Genomic DNA, 21,006 nt, shown 5'->3' on the forward strand with positions numbered 1-21,006 from the left:
GGTCTTCGTCGTCTCGTATAATAATGAACATAGAGAGCCCCTCGGGCCCAAATAATCTCTTACACTTTTCAAGTCTGAACGTCGTCGTCTCTCTCTCTTCTCTTCTCCGTTGTGTTATCGTACCGTCACGCTCCTCTAAAGACGACGGACGCAGCCTTTCTCCGTTCATCCTTTCGCCGGAAGTTTCTTCCAGGTATCATATTCTGCTTCCGCCGTTGAAATTTTTATTCGGTTTTGTTTCCATAGAGAAAAGGCAATTCCTTAGTTTTGGATCGGCGAATCGATTACAAATACACAAAAATAAAAAGTTAGGTTCTTCAGTAAAGTTGTTGGTTGTATCCGTGTATAGAGTTCCTTACACTTGGGGATTTTTTGGTTTTTAAATTTCTCCAATTGGGTTTTTTTTTTGTCTTTGTTTCTATGTTGGCTCAGGGGAGATTTGTTTTCAGCTTGTTAGGGTATAACGATGGTTTTAGAAACTCTAGAGAGTTCATGTGAGGGTTCAAAGAGAAGACATGTAAACGGTGGTGATGTTGCTGTTCCTTGTTCGGGAGATGAGTTTAGCAATGGAGACATAAGTGCTGCTCCTGAAGTTCCAGCCGTAAGCTAAAAAAACCATGGGTTTGATCTATGCATATTGCCACAGGTGTTTCTGCTCTTGTTGTGACATTTTGGTCATTGTTGTGTCTTATGTAGAAAAGAGCTAGGGTTTCAAGGGAGATGACATTTGAAGATATTTACGGTGCGGATACATTACTGAATGATGATGATGAGGAGGATGATAGTGATTGGGAACCTGTGCAGACGCCTGTGGAGTTTGTTAACTGGTGTTGTGTCAATTGCACTATGTCCAACCCTGGTGATATGGTCCATTGCTTTGTACGTTTTCATTTACTTTTTTTGCTTTACTGCTACTTTTCTGTTATCTCGTACGTGTCTGCACAATGTGCATTTTGTTATGCATCTGTAAAGTTGATTCCTTGATGTAGATTTGTGGTGAGCATAAGGAATCTGGCATCCTGAAGCATGGATGTTTTGCGTCTCCGTTTTTTAAAGATACTGGTCTCATTGAAGTCGAAGAGGAATATGGAGGTAGGAGTTACTAGCTTTGCATCTTCCCCTAGACATATTGCTTTTTCAGTTTTTAAGTAACGGTAAGCATGTCCACTTCTCTTTTAATTCGATCTTAGGAAGCTCATCTGCAACCAGCTCGACAGCTGTTGGGTTCGACGAGAGAATGTTGCTACACTCAGAAGTATGATCCTGTTACCGTTTATGTGTTTATGTTTTCCTGAGAAAATTCTAGTATCTGTTGACATCTCTATGTCATTATTACCTCCAAAGCTTTTCTTCGTGCAAGTGTTTCCATTTTAATATGTTCTGATGGCATGCTTAAAAAGTTTGAAGTGAAGGCACATCCGCATCCAGAGAGACCTGATCGTCTTCGAGCTATAGCTGCTAGTCTTGCCACAGCTGGTATGTTTCGTTTACTTTCATGAGAATATTAATATGTTTCATTTTACAATATCATACTGTTGAGAGTAATTTTGGCACTCACCAGATTTGAAAAATTTGCAGGTATTTTTCCTGGAAGATGCTTACCTATTAATGCAAGAGAAATCACGAAACAAGAACTCCAGATGGTGAGCTGCTACATAACTTTCCTAGACATTTCTAATGTTTTGTTCATCGCAGAGGATCCCTTCATTGCAGTACTTTTGCAAACAATTCGCTAACTGGGTTGTGTTTGTCAATTTTGAGGTCCACACTTCAGAGCATGTTGATGCTGTTGATACTACAAGCCAACTTCTCTACAGGTTTGAGTTTTAAACCATTTGTTACTTTTTAGTGTTCACTGTTCATATCCTTGCTTGTTTACCTGACTGTTCAAACTTGAATCGTAATTTCCTTTGCGTAAGCTGCCCCATTATTTATCTCTTTTTGTTCGTAAATCGTAATCCCATTTTTCTTTTACCACTGTCTGGCAGCTACTTCACCTCTGACACATATGCTAATGAGTATTCAGCACGTGCTGCTAGACTTGCAGCAGGTTTGTGCGCTGATTTAGCTACAGAAATTTTCACTGGCCGTGTAAAAAATGGTTTCGCTTTGGTATGTCTAATTCACCATAATTCTTGAATTTAGAGATAACTACACCATTTAGTCTAAAAAAAAACTCTGATTGAATCAGGTTAGACCTCCCGGTCATCATGCTGGTATCAGGCATGCTATGGGGTTTTGCCTTCACAATAATGCAGCCGTTGCTGCATTAGTAGCACAAGCAGCAGGGGCAAAGAAGGTGCTGATTGTGGACTGGGTAATATTACTGATAACTCAATGCTGGGTGATTTTGTAGATATTCAAACTTCTTTAATTCGTTGTACTCGACATTGTGTGGTTTGCCTCATATGAATGATTTATCTACCTTTGCAGGATGTCCATCATGGAAATGGAACCCAAGAGATATTCGAACAAAACAAATCTGTAAGTTGCCTAATTTTATAGATGTATGCGCATCGATTTTGGAGTCTCGGATGCCGTAAAAATATTATTGGGAAATGACATTTCTTGCACTTATGATCTGTAACCATTGTATAGGTATTGTACATATCCTTGCACAGACATGAGGGAGGAAACTTCTATCCCGGTACTGGAGCTGCTGATGAGGTACCTATTCTCCTCTGTTTTACATTGTCTCATCCAACATTCATTACTCGATGTATTTGTTGGTATATATATGCATATACCTTATTTGCATTATCTCTGAGATTTTGGGATTTTTTTTTTTACTTTCTGCTCTGTTTCCGAAGTCTATTTGAATTTTCTCTGTGCAGCAGAGGAATATTTTCTAATAATAATTATGGGGTGTAGGTTGGTACAAATGGTGGGGAAGGTTATTGTGTAAATGTTCCCTGGAGTTGCGGTGGAGTTGGTGATAACGACTATGTCTTTGCGTTTCAGCATGTGGTTCTTCCCATAGGTACAGAGTCGTTCTACGTATCCTCTTTTGAGTTTGTTCAACTCTATCTGAATTTGTTCATATAAACGTTTTGGCTTAAATGAACCTAATATTCTTTTGAATCTGCGTTCAGTCTAATTTTAACTGGAACCTTCCCTTGTAGCTTCTGCATTTTCTCCAGATTTTGTCATCATATCAGCGGGATTTGATGCAGCTAGAGGAGACCCATTAGGATGCTGTGATGTAAGCTTCATATTCCAGGGCTGTAATTTACACAACTTCTGGAATCAGTGTATTGTTTCGTGGATTTCAACAAAGAACGTTCTGTTCTACTCTTTTTTTTTTAACAGGTGACTCCGGCTGGCTATTCTCGAATGACACAGATGTTNTCTCCTCTGTTTTACATTGTCTCATCCAACATTCATTACTCGATGTATTTGTTGGTATATATATGCATATACCTTATTTGCATTATCTCTGAGATTTTGGGATTTTTTTTTTTACTTTCTGCTCTGTTTCCGAAGTCTATTTGAATTTTCTCTGTGCAGCAGAGGAATATTTTCTAATAATAATTATGGGGTGTAGGTTGGTACAAATGGTGGGGAAGGTTATTGTGTAAATGTTCCCTGGAGTTGCGGTGGAGTTGGTGATAACGACTATGTCTTTGCGTTTCAGCATGTGGTTCTTCCCATAGGTACAGAGTCGTTCTACGTATCCTCTTTTGAGTTTGTTCAACTCTATCTGAATTTGTTCATATAAACGTTTTGGCTTAAATGAACCTAATATTCTTTTGAATCTGCGTTCAGTCTAATTTTAACTGGAACCTTCCCTTGTAGCTTCTGCATTTTCTCCAGATTTTGTCATCATATCAGCGGGATTTGATGCAGCTAGAGGAGACCCATTAGGATGCTGTGATGTAAGCTTCATATTCCAGGGCTGTAATTTACACAACTTCTGGAATCAGTGTATTGTTTCGTGGATTTCAACAAAGAACGTTCTGTTCTACTCTTTTTTTTTTAACAGGTGACTCCGGCTGGCTATTCTCGAATGACACAGATGTTGGGTGATCTGTGCGGTGGGAAAATGCTAGTTATTCTCGAGGGCGGGTATGCGTTTTGCCGTTTTTTGAATAGCCTCTTATTCTTTAAGGGCAGATTTTGAATAGTCTCTTGTTTTTGTTAAATGCAGTTACAATCTTCGCTCCATATCTTCTTCTGCTACAGCAGTGATCAAGGTTAGTCTCTATTTCAAACTTGATATCCTTTAAATCTGCATTCTGATCCGGCTTAATCTATAAAGGTGCTTCTGGGTGAACATCCGGAGATCAACCCGCCCATCGCTACCACACCTTCAAAAGCTGGCCTACAAACTGTTTTTGATGTGATGAATATTCAAATGAAGTTCTGGCCATCACTTGCAATCAGCTACTCCAAATTACTCTCAGAGTTGGAAGCACGTCTGATCGAAAACAAAAGTGAGTGATGATCCTTCCCAAAATAAACTATTTCCTTCGTCATTGCACTTTCTCCTAATTGAATCTCTTACTGGTTTTTACAGAAAATCAGATAAAAAGGAAGCTTGTTCGGGTTCCCACATGGTGGAAATGGGGACGCAGGAAGCTTTTGTACAAGTTTCTCTCAGCTCGTATGAATTCAAGATTAAAAAGATTTTAGAAAGCATTTTTCTACTCGTAGCAACAACTGTATTCTAACTTGAACTTTTGATACCTCGAGAATACTGTTTAATCGTAGGTCACACTATTTATATCTCTTCATTGTTCCATATTCATTTGCGTTTTAAGTATTAGTTGAAACGTTATTTCATCTTTTGTTGTAAACATTGTGGTCTCATTCGAGAGCCATTTCATCTCTTCTATTTTTTTGTTTGGACATCAAAACAAAATCACGCATTTCTGTTGCCATGTTTTAATGTTAACGCATCACATGTTTATTATCATCAAGTGATGAGACCGTGACTCTTTCACGCATCACATTATGTTACCATCCAAACAAAATTACGCATCACAGGGTGTTTTAAATAATGTTAACGCATCACAAATAGATTTATAAATAGAGGCACAAACTGCATGCTCACAACTGAGCGATGGAATCTCCAAACCAATACTACTCGGCTCTAGTGACACTCGTAAATTTATCATATGGTATACACATGTAAATCAAAATTACTGAACATTCACAGAATCGGAGCTTCATTATCATTGGAGAAAAGTTATTAACAAAAAACCTCAAAATTCTATACAATAATAAACCAAATATTAGTCTCGTTCTTTCCTTTTGCCTCGCGCACCAATACCATGCTGGATCTTGACCGAACTAGGAGAATACGAGCATCCGAGAGGGGCAATAACATCATCATCATCATCAGGTGGCATAACATCTTCTACTTGTTGGATACCATTATGTCCATTCAGGTATCCGAGATCCACTTCTTTGTAGTATCCTCCATTCCCTCCAATCAGGTAAGCTCTGTCGTTGATAAGGTATTGGTCTTTATCGAATACCACAGCGATTTTCTTCTCCTCATCAATGAAGAAAAGGCCACCCTGATAAGCAAACTGATGAATAGGACCAACGAGTGGTTCCAAATCCACTGCTAAGAAGACCTTCTTGTTCCATGACACCACATTGGGCTCAATCTTATCCGTAACCCAAATCTCCATCGTCCACGTGTCGCGCAGATAATACACTGCAAGCTGCTCTTCTCTAACACTAGAAAGAGTCACGGTATCGTCCGGGTAAGAGTGAAATGGCAGAGGCAGCCGCGGTCCAAATCTCTCACTTGTAAAATCAAAACAGATCAAGAAATCTTGGACGTCCCCCAGATTTACGTATCCTTGCGCATCCTCCACTAATTTTTCTTTAGCAAAAAAGTAAGTATCACCCTTTAAAGACACCGACACGCCACGTTTATACGGATTTACCTCCCAGTCGTCAGGGGTGATGCCATCAAGAACCCTCCATGAATTAGACTTAAAATCAAAGATTTCGAACTCGGGAACACCAAGTCCGAAGAAACAATTTTTTTAAACCTCAAGACTTTTTGGTTTTCAAAGTTTTGGTCGTGTCCGAGAGCATATATGTCATACATGTGGAAAGCCCTTCTGGGTTCGATCCACCTGGTATGTCCCAAATAGGGGTTCCATACCACGAGCCTAGTCTTGTCCGTGGGCAAGACTAAGAGTAAGCCGTTGGAGTGAAAAACTTTTGATATCTCCACTTGATCATCTGAATTGTTGTTGTTAGTTAAGCTAGTAAGCTTACCTATTCCCTCCAACTGATCTTCGTCCTCGTATCCATGGAGATTTACGCTCATTAACCAAAGCCTGTGTTCAGACATCATTATTATTAACTGCCTCGCCGCGTTATCAATGTGCATCTTTACAAACCTCGGATCTTTGGATATAGAGTTCCACTTTTTGCATGTGAATCGCACTCTTCTCATACATGTCAATGGAACCCTAGAGAGTATCCTCACCACCAAATCCCGTGGAAGATCGGACATCGTCGTCATTGCTTTTACAACTCAATATCGGCTGGGGTATAAAAATAAATTAGGGCTTTTTCAATTAGGAGATTATATACATCTTCTTTACCATTTTTTTTTTCTCACTTGTTTTTTTGTTTTTTTTTTCTTTTGGTAACAGCTACTAGTAAATATTCCGCTTTAATTGAATTTGCATGATGTAACAAGTCGGCATACTCGGATCGTTATTTTTTATTGTATAAGGTTGTGATGGGGAAAATACGAAACTAAAAAGAATGTGAACCTTTTTTTTTTTTTTAATCTATAAATTGTCCTCTTCTTTGGTTTTTTTTTGGTTCCTGTTTTGTTTTATATGTATTTTCAAAATTTGGTTTTTAGTTATGCTAATTCGACTTGTTATAGTGTTTTTTTTTTTATATTTATTTTGCTGTACAATTTTTTTTTTTGAATTACATATTTCTTCCTTTTCCAATTTTTTTCTTTTCGAATACGTATTTTCGAGATAAAATTATATGTTTTTGGAACTGCCATTCAAAAATGAAAAGAAAATAATTCATTAGTATAATTGGATGTCAATGATATTTATTATTCTATTCTTTTGTATTCCATGTCGAGTTTTTTATTTTTATTTTATTTTATTATGTATTATTTTCAAACAAAGAAGACATCCAAAAGTTTCAAATCCAACTATTTTATTTATATATATATTTTTTAGCGTATGAAATCCGTACGAGAATACTCAAATTTGAGGGTTTTCAACATGAATAAGGGCCTAAGATTGGATGAAATTTCACTTTTATCTAATAGTTGATGTATCTGGAGGAAATAATTTGAGGGTTTTCAACATGAATTATTTTTGTATCTCTATGTCGATGTCACTTGTGGCTTTTGAATTTTTATATGGATCGATTGTGTTGTGTGTTGTGTTGAGTTTTAGTTTGGACTCCTAGTTCTGGATTTGATTTTGTAAATTTGTTAGTTTTTATGAACTTTTGAATTTCTCCGTTGAGGTCTTTTTCACTATTGTGTTGTGTTGTGTTGGCTGTGTCTTTTGGTCCTCTAGATGGATGGATTTGTGGTCCTCCAGGCCTACTACTACCCTGGTCTGGAGGACCGGTTGTAATCCAAACTCAACACAACACACAAACAGACCGGTTTTGAATTCCAAAATTCCAACACAGAACAGAAATTTTGAATTCCAACATGGAACCAGCACAAATTAAAATCTAAACCAAGAACCGGCAAATAAATTCTCAGATCCAACTCAACACAACACAGCACAACATCTCGAGGATAAAAAATTCTAACACAAACCGATCTCAGTAAGCGCAGAAGACACATAGAATTTTGAAAAAAAAAAGGGGAAAAATCAAACACAGGGATCTCAAAGTCAGAGAGAAGCACGAGATAACTTAACGATGAGCGAGAGCAAATTTACGTTGACCTTGATGATTCCCAGCTGCTTCCATCATTGCTGAACCAGACAGAGAGCAAATTCAAAATCAAGGATAAAAAAAAAACACACAGGGAAGCACGAGAAGAATTTGAAACTCGAAATCAATCTCCAAATGAAGAACCGAAGCTGTGAAAACTCACCTTCGTTGCTCAGCTTTTTTTGTTTTTCAAATCGTGAGGCTAATAAGCCCTCCAAGTATGAAGATCAAAGCGAACCAAAACATCTTCGTGCGTTAACATTCGTCCGCAGCCAGAACCTCATGGAGCCAGGAAGGTCCTCCCAGGGCAAGGTAGGACTGAAGCCTTCCATCCCGTGTTACGCTCCCTGCAAAGGCTCTTGCAACTTTATTTGCCGAAGAAGCTATCTACTTTAAAAACACAATTTTATACATTATATTTGGGTTCTTTTGGTTCCAGTTTTTTGTAGGGTTTAGTATTTGTTATGAAATATGTTTTTTTGCAAAAAAAAAATCACAAATGTATAGATTTTAAAGTGAATAAAATGGCAGATTCAAAATAATTGGAGTGAAAAGTGGCAAAATCAATAATAATCCCATTAAAAATCGGTTCAGTTTTAACTAAAATTTGGCAAAATAATTGTTTAATTTGAACTTGTGTGTTGTTTGCCATTTGATGCTTGATATTTGTCTGACAGTGTACCTTGCCAATGTACATTTTATTTCCTTTTAACATGACAAAATACAATAATACTATACTCTATTATCTTATCTGTTAAATCATATTTTTTGGTGCTCTCTTTTTAACGTTTAGAGACATTAGCATCGCATTTTGTAGTAAACATTGTTTCATTTGGTTCAAATATACTCTCTCCGTTTCATAATATAGGATGTTTAGAAAAATATTTTGGTTTCATACTAGAAAGAGTCACGGTATCGTCCATGTAAGAGTGAAATGTCTGAAATAAGGGTTCCATACCACGAGCCTAGTCTTGTCCGTGGGCAAGACTAAGAGTAAGCCGGTGCAGTGAAAAACTTTTGATATCTCCACTTGATCATCTGAATTGTTGTTGTTAGTTAAGCTAGTAAGCTTACCTATTCCCTCCAACTCGTCGTCCTCGTATCCATGGAGATTTACGCTCATTAACCAAAGCCTGGATTCAGACATCATTATTATTAACTGCCTCGGATCTTTACAAACCTCGGATCTTTGGATATAGAGTTCCACTTTTTGCATGTGAATCGCACTCTTCTTATAGATGTCAATGGAACCTTGAGTGTATCCTCACCACCAAATCCCGTGGAAGATCAGACATCGTCGTCATTGCTTTTAGAACTCAATATCGGGCTGGGATATAAAATAAATTACGGCCTTTTTAATTAGGATAACTCAGTGTTCAAGAAAGCGGTCTAAGCGGCCGTCTAGGCGCCGTCTAGGCGCTAAGCGCTCAGCAGACGCCTAGATGACCGCCTAAACCGCTTAAAATTACATAAATTTTATTTTAATATTTATTTTTGTTTTTAACTAAATATATTTAAATTATTAACTTTTATATTTATACGTAATTATAATCATTTATATGTTGTTAATATAACTTAAATAAATGTACTTTTCTTACTTTTGTTTATAATTTATAATTTTTTTATTTTTCTAACATATATTTTTACATAATTTTATATATATAATGTTTTATGTTGTAAACGCTAAACCGCCTAAAAACCGTCTAGGCCCCGACTAAGCGTTTTAGGCGCTAGGCGCTGGGTCACTGCCCAGATACCGCCTAGCGCTTTCTTGAACACTGGGATAACTAGGTACTACCGCGGGTTGAATATTTTATTTTAGAAAAATTTGGAAAAATACAATGGTTTGTGATTAAAATTGTTGGTTTAGAATCTTTGGAATTTTTTCAATCTTTAAAATGTTTATTGAATGGATGATTCGATGATGGTTTGGTATAGAATAGACTGCTGTATTTATAGGGTGAAGGATGATTATTTCTTTATCTTCGTATTCTAGTGATATAGTTGTGAGTATTTTTTTAAAAGATACTGTATTTGGTTTTTTTAAAGAGTATATTCTTCTTTTTAGTTATAAGAGGATAAAGATGTTGTTAAGGAAATATCTTATGAGAAAAGATTTTGTTAAGAGATATTTTTTTTTGTTTCGATTGTTTGTTTATGTGTTTGATTTAGTTGGATTAATTATCTATGTAACCCTGCAATTTTGGTTGAGTACTCGAGTAGGAATTTTAATTTTAAATAAATAATTACTAATTACTACTTATCTTTTATAGCCTTTATTGTTTTAGTCTTTATTTAAAATTTTCTAATGGCAATTACATGTAATTTCTTACACTTTTTAAGGTTTCTTTTAATTTTGTATTTCTCAATTAATATAGTAGGATATATATATCTTCCCACACTCTCTTGTTTTTTTTTTTTTTTTATAACAACCAAAGAGGTTTACCATTTTCTTTGTCTCACTTTTTTTTTTTGGTAACAACTACTAAATATTCCGTTTTAATAGAATATTTCCATAATATTATTACAAGTCGGCCTCCTAGTAAACAATTTGGGGGTGTGCATTATTTTAGAGTCATATTTATTAGAGTCACGTCTGTACATGGTTGTGGAAACTCTTGAGAGTTCCTGTGAGGGTTCAAAGAGAAAGAAGACATGTGAACGGTGGGGTTGTTGCGGTTCCTTATGAGGTCCACACTTCAGAGCATATTGATGCTGTTGATAACTCTATGGGTTGGAACATTAAACCATTCGTAACTTTTTAGTGGTCCACGGTCCACCCTCAGTATCCTTGCTTGTTTTACTCCTCATCTGTCTCTTTTTTGCTCTTTACCTTTTTTTTTTTGGCTTGCTACTTGCTAAAAACCCGCAGAACGACTTGCCCCTCTATGACGTACTGAACACTCAAATGTAATACTGTTGTCTACAAAACTGTTGTTAATGTCATGTAATGGACACTCAAAATGATTTGCCATATATCGGAACAAACGATTCGATTTTGTCTCCTAAACTCATCTGCAACCAGCTCGACAGATGGGTGGGATTATTTGGTAGAGGTAGTAGCATGCTAACGTGTACATGAAATACCTTAGTGACCTTGCCTCCCAGAATCTGCTTAAACTTGTTACCCTAGGGTAATGTTATTTCTTTTTCAACATTTTTTTTCATTGCACGGTTGCACCTTCTTGCCATCTACCATTTAATGAACTTATTTGTTTACTTACCAGGACAAATGAGCACGAAGACGGATTCCAATGAGCTGTTTAGTCACTCAACATATGGTATTCTTAGGGAGTTGGATCAAAGCGAATTGGAACCAATCCTGGAAAGGAAAAAACCTAAATTTGAAGATACGAGAGGACAACTATCCGGACTGGTGTGTGAATCTTAGGCAGCCTATCAATGCTCGACCTTTGTCCATCTCTACGGGTAACTCTTTCGAGTCCTATTTTTCTGAAAATTGTGCATAGGGATTATATCTGCTGTTTCTTGAAATATGACATTCTTATAACTATGCTCGCTCTTTTATTTTTATTTCTTACAGATGATTTGTTCTCATCAAGGTGGGTGGAATTGAAGTCGAAGAGGAATATGGAGGTAGGAGTTTCTTGCACTTATGATCTGTAACCATTGTATAGGTATTGTACATATCCTTGCACAGACATGAGGGAGGAAACTTCTATCCCGGTACTGGAGCGGCTGATGAGGTACCTATGCTCTTTTGTTTTACATGTCTCATCCAACATTCATTAGTAGATGTAGTTGTTGGTATATATATGCATATACCTTATATGTATATGGTGTGCATTATATCTGAAATTTTGGGATTTTTTTTTTAACTTTCTGCTCGTTTCCGAAGTCTATTTTGAATTTTCTCTGTGCAGCAGAGGAATATCTTCTAAGCGTGTAGGTTGGTACCTTCCCTTCTGCATTTTCTCCAGATTTTGTCATCATATCAGCGGGATTTGATGCAGCTAGAGGAGACCCATTAGGATGCTGTGATGTAACCTTCAAATTCGAGGGCTGTAATTTACACAACTTCTGGAATGTTCTGTTCAACTCTTTTTTTTTTTTAATAGGTGACACTATTTAATCATAGGTCACACTGTTTATGTTCCACATTTATTAAGAAGTCAAAAAAAAAAAAAAAAAANCGCACAGATTAGAGAATGATTAAAAGAAGTATCACAAACATAAAATCCCGACAACAGTTAAAAAGAAAAAAAAAACAAATCCCAATAACGTTTGAAGAAATTAGAAAAGGAGAAGAGAGAACATTGGAATTATTCCAAGTAGTAGGAGTCTAAAACAGGCGGCGGTAGTGAACCACTACGAGAAAGTCGTAAACGCCGTAGTTCCGGTAGGTGCGTCGGTAGATACCCGGTTCGTACCAACGCCGGTGGCTCCTGAGACATTGAGAATAAGATTGTGAGGCAACGTAACTGTCTACCTCACGTTAAAGCGGCCGCCGCGAAGTCGCCACTCCATGTGGTCATAGTAACGGTGCATGTCGAATATGTACATGCCCTTCGATTATTCTATTTTTTCGTACTCCATATCGAGTTATTTTTTAATTTTATTATATATTATTTTCAAACAAAGAAGACATTCAAAACTTTCAAATCCAACTATTTTTTTATATATAATTTTTAGCGTTTGAAATTCGTACGAGAATACTCAAATTTGAGGTTTTCAACCTGAATACGGTAGATCACGAAAGTGAAATTCCATCCAATCTTAGGCCCTGTTACTATTTGAATCCAACTCTTAGATCCCTCTCATCTGATATTTCAAACCAACTAGCTCTTACTATTGGATTAGACAAATTTACCTATTCCAATCGGATTACATCTTTCCGTATCAAAACCAAACCATCTCTCCGTTTCAAAAGAAAGTAAATAAAAATCGGTTCAGTTTTAATTAAAATTTGGCAAAAAATTGTTTAATTTGAACTTGTGTGTTGTTTGCCATTTGATGCTTGATATTTGTTTGACTGTGTACCTTACCAATATACATTTTATTTCCTTTTGACATGACCAAATACAATAATACTATACACCATTATCTTATCTGTTAAATGATTTGTAAAAAATCATTTAAAATCTTAACAATTGAGTTATTGGATTCTAATTTATAATGAATTTTGAAGACTTTAACAAAATCATCAAAAATGAATAAGTGAAAGATTACTAGAGAGTATTCTATAGTTTTGTTGATTAGTTTTCTAAAATCTTGTAAAGTAATCCAAATAATCTCTGTATTTTTGGGATACTTTCTATGACTTTATTTTGTAAAAAAAATGTGTAAAATCATGAACCAATAACATAATAATTGAATTCATTAACAATCATAGATTACATCTCTCCGTATCAAAACCAAACCATCTCTCCGTTTCAAAAGAAAGTAAATAAAAAACCGGTTCAGTTTTAATTAAAATTTGGCAAAAAATTGTTTAATTTGAACTTGTGTGTTGTTTGCCATTTGATGCTTGATATTTGTTTGACTGTGTACCTTGCCAATATACATTTTATTTTCTTTTGACATGACCAAATACAATAATACTATACACCATTATCTTATCTGTTAAATGATTTGTAAAAAGTCATTTAAAATCTTAACAAATTTGAGTTATTGGATTCTAATTTATAATGAATTTTGAAGACTTTAACAAAATCATAAAAAATGAATAAGTGAAAGATTACTAGAGAGTATTCTATAGTTTTGTTGATTAGTTTTCTAAAATCTTGTACAGTAATCCAAACAATCTCTGTATTTTTGGGATACTTTCTATGATTTTATTTTGTAAAAAAAATGTGTAAAATCATGAACCAATAACATAATAATTGAATTGTTAATGATTTTAGGATTGTTAATGAGTTCAATTATTATGTTATTGGTTCATGATTTTAAACACTTTCTTTACAAAATAAAATCATGAAAAATATCACAAAAATACAGGAATTGTTTGGAGGACTTTACAAGATTTTAGAATATTAATCAACAAAACTCTCTAGCAATTTTTATCAATCTTTCACTTATTCACTTTTAATGATTTTGTTGAACTCTTCAAAAATCTTGATAAATAAAAATCCAATACTACTGCATTAAAGTTTTTAAAACTCTATTAAAATCTCAATCCAATAACCCCACTTAACAGATAACAGATAAGATAATGGTGTATAGTATTAAGAAAAGCTTTGCAATGACTCTTAGGCGATGTAATTGTTTTCTTCTAATACCCATTATAACATATAAAAAAAATTACGCATCGCATTTTGTAGTAAACATTGTTTCATTTGGTTCAGTACTTCAGATATATATTTCATTTCAGTTCGATATTTCTTTAGCATCAAGTGTCCCATAACAAACTGATGAGTAAATGAAACGACGTTTAATTACAAAAATCATGGAATATAAAGTTTTCGCCCTCAATTCAGTTTCATCCCAAGCGACGACCACAACTACAAGAACCGATTTGAGCTATTTACAAAACCAAAACCAAAAAAACGTCATGGGTACTTGTTCACAGGAACCGCCTGAGCCACTGGCAGTCTGCAGCATCTTTCTCTAGCTCATCTTTCATCTCACGTACCCGTTGAAGTGAATCTTTAAGCTCCATTTTATCAAGTGGCATTGCTGCAAATTCTTTCAGAAACTTGTGAGCTCGCGCTGCCCCTCTCGATACTTCCTCTGGATCATCTTCTCTGTTCTTTCTCTTCCCACTCTCCTGCAATCAACAAGACGAGAATTTAATACTTGTCACCTAGATTTTACAAATAGAGCACAAACTGCAGAATGGGTGAATGATTCCATCGTCAACCAAAAGACAAAGGGAAAAACGAATCAAGACCTCATTGTTGATTATCATGGAAGACGGAGAGAAATCTTCCAGTTCTGCAGCTTTCTCTCTTGCAAGGGAGACTACGCTTTCAGGGAAGTTGGCAAATTCCGCCACATGAATCCCAAAGCTCTGGTCACAGGCCCCTGGTTCAACCTAACCAGACAAACAACACACCACACAAAATTAATTTCATCTTTGTAAGAAAATCAAGCAAGCAATTTAGATTAAACAGAGACACTTTTTACTGCAACAGATCAGCAGATGCAGATGCATTTTCTTTTTATTATACCAACCTTGTAAAGCATGGTGAGTTTGCGGCTTTCAGTGTCAATGTGAGCGCTTACATGGAAGTTTGCCACACCAACGGTGTTACCAGCAACCTCAGAGTTTGCTTGAGCCAAGGCAGTAAGTTCATGGAAGTGAGTAGCAAACAGAGTTGGTGCTTTCTTCACTTGAACTAGATGCTCACATATAGCCCATGCTAAACCTAATAATATATTCACCAAGATATTTTCAAGAACATTGAATTCTCTCACATATGACCAAAAAATGAAAATTAAAAGTATGAAGTGACGAGAATAGCAAACTTGCTAAAAACATCCAAATGAAAAAGATAAACTGCAGAGAAACTAACCAAAACCATCATAAGTTGATGTTCCACGACCAAGTTCATCGATAATTATCAGTGACTTGTCGGTAGCGCCTTTCAATATGGATGCAGTTTCAAGCATTTCTTGCATGAAAGTAGACACTCCGCGTAGCTAAAACACCAAAGAAAAAGAAAAAAAGTTGGAATAAGCTGTGTGCAGGAAATCAGCAGTTTCATTCATCGCGCGATAAACTTAAAACTCACTTGACAATCGCCTGCTCCTACACGGGCAAAGATGCAGTCTCTGATGGAAATTGATGCTTTATCACAAGGAACAAAGGAACCAACTTGAGCCATCAGCACAATGACACCAACCTGGGATTTATAATGGCAGGAAGCTGGTTTTAATCATACGCCTATGAAACAAAACCGAAGTACAAGAAATCATCATACCTGGCGAATGAAAGTGGACTTCCCTCCCATGTTAGGTCCTGTTACTATTTGAAACCAACTCTTCCCTCTCATCTGATTTCAAAGAACAATAAAGGGCAAACAAGGAATTGCTTTAAGTCAAACAGGAAACAAAGAAAAACAAAGGCGTTTATTTTACCATTACAATACTTACAAGTCTGCAATCATTTGGTATAAAATTCACCCAGTCTTGAGCTTCTACGCATGGATGTCTGCTTCCTTCTAATACAAGATCTCCAGCATCCTACAGTTTATAAGCATGCTCTCAATATTATGTCAGGAAAAAAAATCTAATAATTTTCGGAACAAAACAGTCACTTGAGATTGTACTGACCGAAGAGGTGACTTCTGGCCTACAGTATGGAGTAGGGCAACTGGCAGCCAAGTCAGCAAAGCTTAACAAAACATCCATTTCAGAGAGCAACAATGCTAAGTCCTCAAAGACCTAAAACCATACAATATATAAGCTTTCAGAAATGAATGTAGTTTACTGCCTTTGATTTTAAACATCCATTTCCATTCATGAAAATATGAATTCATCTCTAGACAGGTTACTTGATTATAAACAACCAATTCTGTAACAGCAAAGTTTAAAATGAATAATAAACATACCTCGGAGAAGCTGGTAACGGTCTGAACTACACGATCAACAAGCTCCTTCTGACAGCTCTTGTAATCGTCCACAACACTTTGGTACTGGTCCCCAAGTTTCTTAAGCTTTGTGTTTGTGAACTTCACTCCATCTTTACGAGTCTCCAGCACTATAAACTGTGTCGTCAGCTTCTTCCTAATCTTTGGCTCTTCCTTCTTCGTGATCCTAAACACATGCCCAAACTGCGCTGCTTTGTCAAGTTTTAGAGCCTTGTCGACCTGAAGATCGAGTTCCATAGCCGTCTTTTTGTGCAATTCGTGAATCTGCTGCTCCAGCAATTCTTTCTGATCTTTCAGAGATGCTAATGTGGTGTCGTAGCTTGCAGATATCATGTATTCTCCATTTTCTAGCTGGTCAAGATCTACAGAGTACTCTACCAAATCGATGAACTTTCCGAGGTGATCTTGGTCTGATAAAGCCTCGAGCTTTTTCAAGTATCTCTCGCTGATGAGTGATGAGAATTCTCCAGTGTACTGTTCCAGAACTGTTTTGATGAAGGGAAGCCTTATAGTTGACTGCACAGAGACGATGAAAACTGAATTAACAATCACAGAAACCTAAGAACATACTATAAATTCAGAGATACATAAAACATATTTATAACAATGAAAGTGCAATTTTTAAAATTCCAGAGAGTCAGGTTAAAGCGCGGAAAGTACCTGATAGAGTTTGATAATATGTTGTAAGCCACCTCTTCTTCTCTCGAGACTCCGCACAAGCCTCTCAACATCTGAGATTCGCTTCAGATGCTGTCTAAGATCTTGCCTTAACCCAGCTTCTTCAACAAAGCACTGAACTATATCTAATCTCGTCTTGATCGCATTCAAATCCACGAGAGGTTGCTTCAGCCACATATGAAGCAGTCTCTTACCCATCCCTGCAGTGCATGTTCTGTTCATGAGACCAAACAAACTGAAATTCTTATTAGCATCAGTTTTGCTCTCCATCACATTCAACGCCCTCATAGCTGCAGAGTCGAGTCTCATGAATCCACCGATATCATATCTGCGGATTGTGAAGTTCCCATAGTTACCCTCGTCCGAGAGAAGTTCAGAGAAAGAGAGTAATGCACCTAGAGCAGGAGTGGCAAGGTCAAACCCGGATATCAAATCTCTAACTGGTTCAATATTACCCTTCACCAGTCTCTTTAGATCAGAATCTAAATCTCGTCCTTTGAACTCGTGTTTCTTCCTTTCTGTTATCATCACGGCACACCTCTCAAGAGAATCATACAGGCTTTTGCATTCATTGGATTTTCCGGATTCAGCTGGAACAATGCATTCTTTTGCGCCTAGAGCAATCAGTGAGGACTCCAGATTAGTGAAGCGGCTATCATCAAGAAACTCAGCTAGTCCAAGAATTCGCCTAGTCAGATCAACATAGGACATTCCGATAACACATCTGCCCTCTTGAAAATTTGGAAATATGGAGACAACAACTGGTGTGTCCTGCATTTCATTGTTTGCAAACAAAACATCTTCAAAGCTTCCAATGTTTCCAGGAGAACCTGTTTTCACAAGTCTCCAATTCGACCCACTTCCTTCATAAAGCTCAACAGTATGATCATTACGCTCCAGTAGAAGATCCCGAGCAATCGTTTCAAACATGTTCCTACTGATGCTAACGCTTGAAAGAGCATTTGAACCACTCCCAAGCTGCCTTAAAGCAGTGGTTGTGTGATAATAACTCTTTGCGATGAAAACTGAATTCTCACCATGAGCTGTATAATAATCCTGCAAACGCATTTAAGAAATTTCAATAAATCAATGACAAAACAAGCTAAGAATCATGTACACTGTATAAACAACCAAAGTCTATCATTATTAAAGAACTATAAACTCACCTTCCGATCAAAGAATCTAACAGCTCTCGAGTCCTGAAGGGAAGAACAATCAAAACCCACATAAGCATAGATCCAGAAACCGTTAAAGACTCCATATTTTTTTCCTAATTAGCTTCCCAATGAACAAAAATGTCTACACTTGCTTCAAACCCTAGTTTTAAGGGTTTATTGCAATTGAGGGCTCTCTATAATTTCCCAGGAATAGAAAGAAGACTTACATTTGGTAGGGTTTTGTAGAAGGAGAGAAACCCTTGAGCCTGCTTTGCATCTACCCAACAAAATTAAAAAATGTCACAACCGATAATATCAGATCTTTTGCAAAACCCATAAACCCAAATTGGAAAATCGAATACGAAAAATGAAAAAAAAAACTAGGGTTTTTAACAGTACCCAGTTTCAGCTCCGGAAGCTTGTTCTGGTCCTCGATATTGCCCTCCATTGGAAGATACAGAAAGCTAGAATAGAATCCTTCGCCTGAGCTCTGCAACTAACGGTGCAAATGTTCCTCTTTCGTTGTTTTTTTTCCAAAGGAACTGGAATCGAAAGCGACTAGAGGGAGATTTATGGTTGTCTAATTTGGCGGGAAAACTGATTGGCGGCAACCGGCGGCGCGTGTATCGACGTTCATTGAGACCACACCACGATTCTATGTTTCGTTCGAGATGTTTGGTCTATAAAAGATAAAAGGCCCATTAAAGCATGTATTGGGCTTATATTATTACCTAGCTCACTACTAACTGAAGATCAAGTCACGAAATATGCTAAAACAAAATAATTTGATGGTTTTGAGTATTTTTTTTGTTACAGAAAGAAAAACCAAATTATGCTAAAACATTTCATTTACTTGTAGAAGAAAAACATGATTAGCGACCAAATTATTTGGATAATGAGTAGATATCTTTACATATTATCCGGAAAATTTTTAATTTCTGTTGAAAAATCAATATGGAAAACTATGGACAAAGGGAAGTGGAAGGTTTTGTACTATAAAGCACTAAATTGCATAGAGAGGACGATGATGATGGCCTTTGATGAGCCACAAAAGTCGTATGAACTTATCTTTATGTCATTTATGGTTCCAAATAGTCAGGTATATTCCCCCCTTTTTTATTTCTTTCTTTATTTATCTTATTGATTTCTATATTGGATTTATGTTGAGTTGCATTCTTTGTTTTTTTGAAATAATTCTTTATATGTATGTATGAGCTTCGACCATGTTAATTTTCATCAACCTCATTAATATTATCCTTTTTTTTAAACACGCTTTGTCCTTTTTGGAAGAAAATAAAGGGGAATTTGATTTAAAAGGACATTTTTTCTTCAATTTGTCCCACTATGCCTTCTACGCTAAATTTGTCATTATGCATAAATTACCCTTTAAAAAAATGAAACTAACTTTTAAGCAATTTTAAAATTTCTGTCACCTAAAAACAAATTCTAGAAATAAGAAATAGGTTGCCATATGGTGTTTTTGATGAAAAATTGGTGTTTTAACATTGAAAAAAAAATATTCTGCAATATTTAGAATACATTTTCTACTAATTGTATATATTCTGAAGATATTAGATTATAAATTCTACATACTATACATGTTCTAAATAATGTAGATTACAAATTCTTCGCACTCTACTTGTTCTGAAAACTTTAGAATCAATATATCTTCTAAAACTTTTAGAAGTCGGATTTTGTATGTGTTCTACAGAAATTAGAATATATATTCTACACATAACTCTATATTCTACAAATTTTAGAATTTGTTTTCTTCACTTTATACATATTCTACTGAAGTCAGAATATGAAATCTACATTTTATCATGTGTCCTGCGAAAATTAGAACACTAATTCTACACTTTACTCTATGTTCTCCATAATTTAGAAACTGAATCCGAAATTTAAGGAAACAAAATATTTACGTAATCCTGAAATTATGCTAATCATATATATTCTTAAAAAATGAGGAAATGGATTAAGAAAAAAGTATTTTTTTGATTAAATTTAGGAAGTATACAAAAAAGAAGAAATACAGAAAAATGAAATTTTGGTTTTTTTTACAATTAAGAGTTTAATTGAGTTATTAAGGGTATAATTGAGTTATTAAGGGTATAATTGAATTTTTTCTGTATTCTAAAACCTACTCTACCAAACTTAAAAAAAAAAAGCATAATGGGACAAATTGAAGAAAAAATGTCCTTTTAAATCAATTTCCCCGAAAATAAAAACTAACTAGTGGAATACTCAAAGCCAAAAGGATAAGTTCGTACAGAATATCTAATAGGTTTTTTTTTTTTAATCATTTTCCAGAAACAAAGGAGTAATGTACAATATTAACAGGCTAAGTTTGTAAATTTATTTCAAGGTTAATTTGAATGTTAATAAATCACTAATTAAAGCTTATATGTCCACAGTTTTAAGTTTCACGTATTATCGAATAGAGCATGATGGTGACAAAACAATGACATAACAAATTAACAACAAAAAATATATACATATATATACTTATAACGTTAAGATATACTATGTCTTTTTGTGCAAACATTACTATATATATGTCTTATAATTAAAGTAAAATAGAAAAGTTGGTATATTAGCAGCAAAAATTATGTTAAGGTTTTTATAAGTTTTCGAAAATGTTATTGACAGAAGATATTATTATCACATCACAGAGTTTAAGGGTCCCCAGTTTCTTGTCATGATGATATACCAATAAACTTTAT

The 21,006-nt window shown here is 35.6% G+C and overlaps 3 protein-coding genes and 1 long non-coding RNA gene across 5 annotated transcripts; 2 read left to right on the forward strand and 2 right to left on the reverse strand.

The window, feature by feature from the left end:
* LOC104746223 (histone deacetylase 15) lies at positions 6–4,868 on the forward strand. Of its 2 annotated transcripts, none has more exons than XM_010467653.2 (18): positions 6–193; positions 433–601; positions 697–879; positions 990–1,092; positions 1,191–1,255; positions 1,401–1,476; positions 1,579–1,643; positions 1,762–1,817; positions 1,989–2,112; positions 2,192–2,317; positions 2,434–2,484; positions 2,599–2,667; positions 2,872–2,980; positions 3,123–3,202; positions 3,983–4,065; positions 4,148–4,193; positions 4,259–4,433; positions 4,517–4,868. In XM_010467653.2, the coding sequence occupies exons 2-18, from the start codon at positions 467–469 to the stop codon at positions 4,630–4,632; spliced, it is 1,662 nt and encodes a 553-aa protein (XP_010465955.1). In that variant the 5' UTR covers positions 6–193; positions 433–466; the 3' UTR covers positions 4,633–4,868. The 2 variants fall into 2 exon arrangements, with proteins under 2 accessions (XP_010465955.1, XP_010465954.1); XM_010467652.2 differs by having other exon boundaries at positions 450–601.
* Positions 5,235–6,490, reverse strand: LOC104748300 (putative F-box protein At4g09790). Its single transcript, XM_010469964.1, has 2 exons — positions 6,125–6,490; positions 5,235–5,948 (listed from the first exon to the last, which is right to left on the reverse strand). Exons 1-2 carry the CDS (start codon positions 6,488–6,490, stop codon positions 5,235–5,237), a joined length of 1,080 nt encoding a protein of 359 aa, XP_010468266.1.
* On the forward strand, positions 10,806–11,916 carry LOC104746224. Its single transcript, XR_760837.2, has 3 exons — positions 10,806–11,030; positions 11,124–11,325; positions 11,441–11,916. It is a non-coding gene; the product is annotated as an uncharacterized LOC104746224 (long non-coding RNA).
* Positions 14,219–18,943, reverse strand: LOC104746225 (DNA mismatch repair protein MSH2-like). Its single transcript, XM_010467654.1, has 13 exons — positions 18,683–18,943; positions 18,511–18,560; positions 18,293–18,325; positions 17,109–18,182; positions 16,410–16,964; positions 16,132–16,242; positions 15,952–16,041; positions 15,780–15,851; positions 15,591–15,701; positions 15,372–15,498; positions 15,031–15,224; positions 14,747–14,890; positions 14,219–14,623 (listed from the first exon to the last, which is right to left on the reverse strand). Exons 1-13 carry the CDS (start codon positions 18,729–18,731, stop codon positions 14,420–14,422), a joined length of 2,814 nt encoding a protein of 937 aa, XP_010465956.1. The 5' UTR covers positions 18,732–18,943; the 3' UTR covers positions 14,219–14,419.

Source organism: Camelina sativa, chromosome 15 (assembly GCF_000633955.1).
Source record: "Camelina sativa cultivar DH55 chromosome 15, Cs, whole genome shotgun sequence".
NCBI classification, from domain to species: domain Eukaryota; kingdom Viridiplantae; phylum Streptophyta; class Magnoliopsida; order Brassicales; family Brassicaceae; genus Camelina; species Camelina sativa.